This window comes from Triticum urartu, unplaced genomic scaffold, assembly GCF_003073215.2.
Source record: "Triticum urartu cultivar G1812 unplaced genomic scaffold, Tu2.1 TuUngrouped_contig_7716, whole genome shotgun sequence".
In the NCBI taxonomy this organism is placed as follows: Eukaryota; Viridiplantae; Streptophyta; class Magnoliopsida; order Poales; family Poaceae; genus Triticum; species Triticum urartu.
The window spans coordinates 1-5807 of NW_024118588.1; the positions used below are offsets into that span (position 1 = coordinate 1).

The following is a 5807-nucleotide window of genomic DNA, read 5'->3' on the forward strand; positions in this document are numbered from 1 at the left end:
GGCTGAACTCCAGCAGGCTGTGCGCGCCCCTGCCGCTCCGGGATGGTCCGCGCAGAGGAGACCAAGGACGTGCTTGACGCCGGCCGCACGCCTGAGTCGTCGGATGTGCTCGTAGCACTAGCGCTGCAGGGTGGCGACGCGGTCGAGGCAGCGGCGGCTGGTTGCGGCTGTCGCCTGGGAGGCCGGCGCCGACGCCTCCGGCCGTCTCTTGCTCCTCCTTTTGTCCCGGAATAGGCAGCCCATTTCTTGGATGAAGCTGGCAGAAACTCTGCTCGATTGTAGTGGTTGTAGCCTAGTCTGAATCACAAAAGAGCAGAGTTTGGTGATTTTGGGGACAAAATTTGGAGGCTGGAAGAGGATGCTGCTAGCAATTCAAATGAGCATGATGCTGCTGTGTTGACAAAGAAATTGGAGATGAAGAATTCAGTAATTTCTGAAATTGTTGCTCGGTGTGAGAGGAAAGATGAGATTCAGATGTACGAATGTGTTGTTTTTCCTGTCATCATCTTTTCGGCTGCTTTAGTTGCAGGCCTAGTGTTATCCTAGTTTTAGGAGAATGATGTAACTAATGTACTGTATTATAGTGAGGAAGATAGCAAGGATTGCAATGTAATGGATGTCAGTCATTTTTATTTTGAATCGAGAAATTACGCCGATAATGAGCTCTGAAGATGTGAACTTTGTTCAACTGGAAGAGGAGCTCAAAATTCATAGTGCTCTTTTGACAGTAACACAAATAGTACAGTAGCAGAAATTCATAGTGCTCTTTTGACAGTACCACAAATAGTACAGTAGCAGAAATTCATAGTGCTCTTTTGACAGTACCACAAATAGTACAGTAGCAGAAATTCATAGTGCTCTTTTGACAGTACCACAAATAGTACAGTAGCAGAAATTCATAGTGCTCTTTTGACAGTAGCACAAGTAACTGTGCATCTTCCAAATTTAAACAGAAAGCACACATAAACAGCAGCAAAAATGAGCAGATGAAATGAACAATTTAACAGTAGCATCTTGCAATATTTAAGATTACCACAAAAGAGCAGAGTACCACAAACAGATAGCACCAGTAGTTCACACATAACCAGTACACAACCACATGACCACACATAACCAGTGATTCACACAGTACTAAATAGAAACTAGTACATCCAACCAAAAGGCAACTTAAGTATAGTTAAAGCAGACAACTCCATCCACCATGAATAAAACAGCAAGATAGTTTCAGTAATTCCCACTGGCTGTAAAAAAGTCCATCCACCCAGTTCCTGAGCTGCCCCCTCTCTCAGTTCCTTCTCCACTTCCTCTCACTCTGCCTGCAGTTGTGCTTCCTCCAGGATCAACATTGTTTGTTGTTGCTGAACTTCTAGGTGGTCTAAATCTTGATCTTGTAGCTTGAGAGGGTGCAGCTTGAGAGCTTGTTGTAGATGAAGCTTTAGCTGCTGCAGCCCTGCTTGTGGATGCATCAGTCTGTGCTTGCTGCAAGTAAAATAAAGAGTCAATCAATAATTGAACTTTTTGTAACATAGCAACATATGACTTTGTTTTTTTTGTAACAGAGCAAGATACTACAGCAATATAATAAATTACCTCCGTGGCCCTCACTTTTCTCCCTCTCTTCCCAATATATGACTTTGTTTTCTTGGTGTTATCTCCATTCTTCTTACAAGAAGTTTTATTGTGCCCTTGTCCACCACAAGATCCACAAGTGATCTGTATGCCATGCTTGCTCAGTTTCTTGCCCTTTGGTGCTTCCCCCTCTTCTCTCCTCCTATCATTATTTTTTTTCCTTGCTCCTGGCATGGCAATGTAGCCAGGTGCTACTGGCCTAGGGTTTTGAGACACAGGCCAGCTTTCTTCTCCTTCAACTGGTTGCAGGCAATGCTCATAAATTTTCTTGAAAGTGTCAATGCGGTAGCACTTGTCAACATAATCCTCCACTTTTCTTCCACTCTTATAGATAGCAGCAATTGCATGACAACACGGAAGGGCTACAAGCTGAAAATAACCACATGAACAAGTCCTTTTGTCAAGGTTAACTGTGTACCTCTTGCCTCTGCTATTCAAATGCTTCACCTCAAAACCATCTTTGCCATTCCAGAGCACTTCCAAGAATTGAGTTCTCTTGATGTCGGCCTTAATCTTCTTGAAAATGTTTGGGCAAATTATGCCATTCCACTTCTCACTCTTGGTTTTCTGTTCTTGAATTCTAACCATCATTTTTTTCCTAATCTTCTCTTGCTGTGAAATAATGGGATAGAACCTAGCTTCTATGATGGCATTGTTAAATGATTCACAAAGGTTGTTGTCAACTGACTCACATTTTGCACCTACAGGAAAGAAAGCCCTAGCCCAATGCTTTGGGTCTGTCTTCATGATATCTTTTGCACCTTCTGGGGTTAGCTGAGCAAGCTTGGCCTTGTTGTAGTTAAAATCTTCCCTGTTTCCAGACTTAGCAATTGCCCAAAACCTTTTCTGCAATTGATGATCTTTGTGCTTCTTTCTCCAATTGGCATAAATGTGTCTAGCACACATTCTATGCTCTGCCCTTGGCAGATAGTCCCTCATGCTGTTAATCAGGCCCTGTAATAGAGATCAAGGTTTGCAATAAGAAAAATAACATGGGTACTTGTCGCTCCTACAACATGAGTACTTGTCGCTCCGTCGACTCGACTGAACCTTTGTGACACCTAAATAAAGGAAGCAAATAAAATTTACCTTTTGCTTGTCAGAAATGAAGACCCATCCAGTTCCTTGGTCATTAATGTCCAAGTCTTTGATTAAGAGCCCAATGAACCAGGCCCAGCTCTCATTTGTTTCCTTCTCCACAACAGCCCAAGCTACTGGATACATTTGGTTGTTTGCATCCCTAGCTATTGCAGCCAGCAGCTCACCTTGGCAAGCCCCCTTAAAGAAACAACCATCCAGCCCAATCACTCTCCTACATCCAGCTTTAAAACCTTGCTTCATTGCATTGAAACATACATAGAATTGTTGAAATATGTTCACCTCCTTTTCTTTTGGATCCAAGCAAACAGCCACGGTACTACCAGGGTTACTCCTAAGCAGTTCCAACTGATAATCAAAGACCTTGCTGTACTCACTTTTCATTCCACTCATCAGATTATCAAGTACAAGTTTTTTTGCTGCCTTGCACTTTGAAATGGACACATCAGCAAACATGTCTTGCATCACTGTGGATTTCATACTATCAATCTTCCACAAAGGATTTGCTAAGATGAAGTGCTCATACCTTTTGGCAATAACTTTAGCAGTGACTAGTTTGTTCTCTCTGTTTTGGGCACATTTGTGTTCATCTTCAAATGTTATGATCTGAAACCTAGAACACCTGCTGGTCTTTGCTGCATACAACAACCAGGGACACCCAGGCCAATCACATTTGGCTCTCACTCTGTCCTCCTCTGACTTTTTAAATGAGATGCTCCTTTTGGTAGCAAGGCCATATCTCTTTATAGCTCTGGTTAACTGCTTCTTGCTCTTAAATACCATTCCCAGACTAAAATGAGGAATTTCAGAGTCCGGATTAAACCTCACAAACCGGCTCTTCCTCCTAACCATGTTGCCATCTTCATCCTCATCATAGGAGTAGTCTTCATCTGATGACTCATACTCCATGACCTCGACAACTTCCTCCACATTTGCCACCAAATCAATGGGCACTGCCCCTGTTGCATCTGTATCAGCCCACATCTTGGAATCTTTCATTTTTTTTCTTAAATTTTCTTGCATGTTTTCTCAACTCTACAACCTCTGATTCTTCCCCACTGTCATCAGTATGTGGCACATACTCACAGTCCTCTGAGTCATCCGAATCCGAAGCATTTTGTGCCACTTCTGAAGCATTTGGTGCCACCTCTGCTAGTGAACAAGATATGTCTTGTGTTGCTTGACATGGTTGACTTGGATTAACAACTTGAGAACTCTGACTAAGATAATCAACTCTCACATTTTGCTTTAGTGGACTACTTATCACTTGAGTGATCACACCACCTACATCAGGAACAAGGACATGCTCAAGAACTTCTCCTGCAACATCACTCTCTTCAATGACATTGAGATTATCATTAACTGCTGCAACATTATGATTAATTGCAGTAATCTCATCTGCTGTGATAACTACATCAGGTTCTTCTTCACTGCCCATGTTCATCAGTTCATCAAGCTCATCTTCAAAATCTGACCCACTATCCGTTTCTTCCTTCTCATCTTGTTCACCATTATACTCCACATATATGTGAGCAACTCCTTCATCTGTAATATAGTCGGACATCTTCATACAGCCAGCATCATCATGTAAAAAGAGCAATCCATTTGACAAATCTTTGCCAGGCAATAAGAAATAATACTTCATGCTCTCCTTCACTGCCATATGATCTCTTAAAAACCCTTTCACCTCCTGTAAAGACAGCTTGTCACGCTCGATCTCTGACATTCCAGAATCTCCCCCAACATAATCAAGACTTGGACCAATCCTGATGAACTGCCCCCCAAAGTGGAATTTGACATTCAAGATCTCTGTTGGGTCCATGATTTGAACGACAAAGCCCTACATTACAATCAAAGTAATTGATGCATCAGTGATAACCAAAACCCCAACTTGACCTCACTGTAGAACCCTAAACCTAGCGCCCAGAGAGGGGAAAACACACGAAATGCTCAGAATGGAAGCGCATCGCGTACCTGATTCCGCTCTGCCGCAATGCTCGTCGGAGATCGGCACGATCATTCGGCGTTCGCCATGGCCGCCGCGAGAAGTCGATGCGTCAAGCCGCGGGGAAGGGAAGGGAAATGAGGGGCTGAACAGAGCGAGGAGAGGCGACCTGGTCCGCCTCGAGCAGTTTTGTCCAGCACTGCAGAATTTGGGACCACACAAGTGGCTGATTCAGCCATCCTCGTGCCACGTCGGCAATCCCTGTTTGGGAACGAGCTTAAGGTCTCTGACGACTGGGATTTGACAGTTGAGGGTGTGGATTTCAGGGATCAGAAGGTTGAGGTTTGATTCGGACAGGTCGTACGAATACAGGGTTTGTTTCAGACTTCACTCCTGTTTGTGCGATGTTTCCTCTTCCGCCTCAGAGACGCAACCCAGGATGACCCTCCTCCCGAACCAGTTCCCCTTCCACACCTCTGCTCGACAAGCACCCCCTTCGTCTACAGCAGAAGGTGGTACACGAACGTTGTGATGGCCACTAGCCACGCCGGGAAGAAGAAGAATATCCTGGCCCTCATGTGGCACAGACTATTCAAAGCGTTCAATGGCCTATTCGCATCGTACTTCTTAACAAAAGTATATGAAGTGTAACAAATCATAAAAACATGTATATAAGTTAATTTGGGAACATATTGCACATAAATATTTATAGTAGTTAATCTAGAACAATTTTACCTATGTAAGTTATGATCGAAAGGGACTATTGAATTTTTTTGGTAAACACGTCACATGTTTATGTTTACTGAATATCTCTTGATATTGTCTTGGAGATTAAGGTAACTCAACCACATGTACAAAAAACATAACTAATCCAGATTGAAACTAATTTTTCAGCAATATATATGCACATGCTCCTAAGGGATCGTAGATATGCTTCATCAAACTTTAATCCGGATTGGAGACATCTCTTGTGGCTTCGTTGTGGTGCCAACCAGTTCATTTCAGAATTCAGACAGAAGATGTCTGCTCCACATCGACAGGTATGTACAGCGGTACATGACTTGAGGATGGCATAATTTTCGATCTGCATGTTAGGAACAGTATGATACTCGGATGTTTCAGTGACACCACGGCC

The 5807-nt window shown here is 43.2% G+C and overlaps 1 protein-coding gene across 1 annotated transcript; it reads right to left on the minus strand.

Moving 5' to 3' along the window:
• Nucleotides 1–1070: 1070 nt before the first annotated feature.
• Nucleotides 1071–3401, minus strand: LOC125531645. The gene is made up of 2 exons (XM_048695972.1): nt 1591–3401; nt 1071–1479 (listed from the first exon to the last, which is right to left on the minus strand). Exons 1-2 carry the CDS (start codon nt 2566–2568, stop codon nt 1225–1227), a joined length of 1233 nt encoding a protein of 410 aa, XP_048551929.1. The 5' UTR covers nt 2569–3401; the 3' UTR covers nt 1071–1224.
• Nucleotides 3402–5807: the final 2406 nt, after the last annotated feature.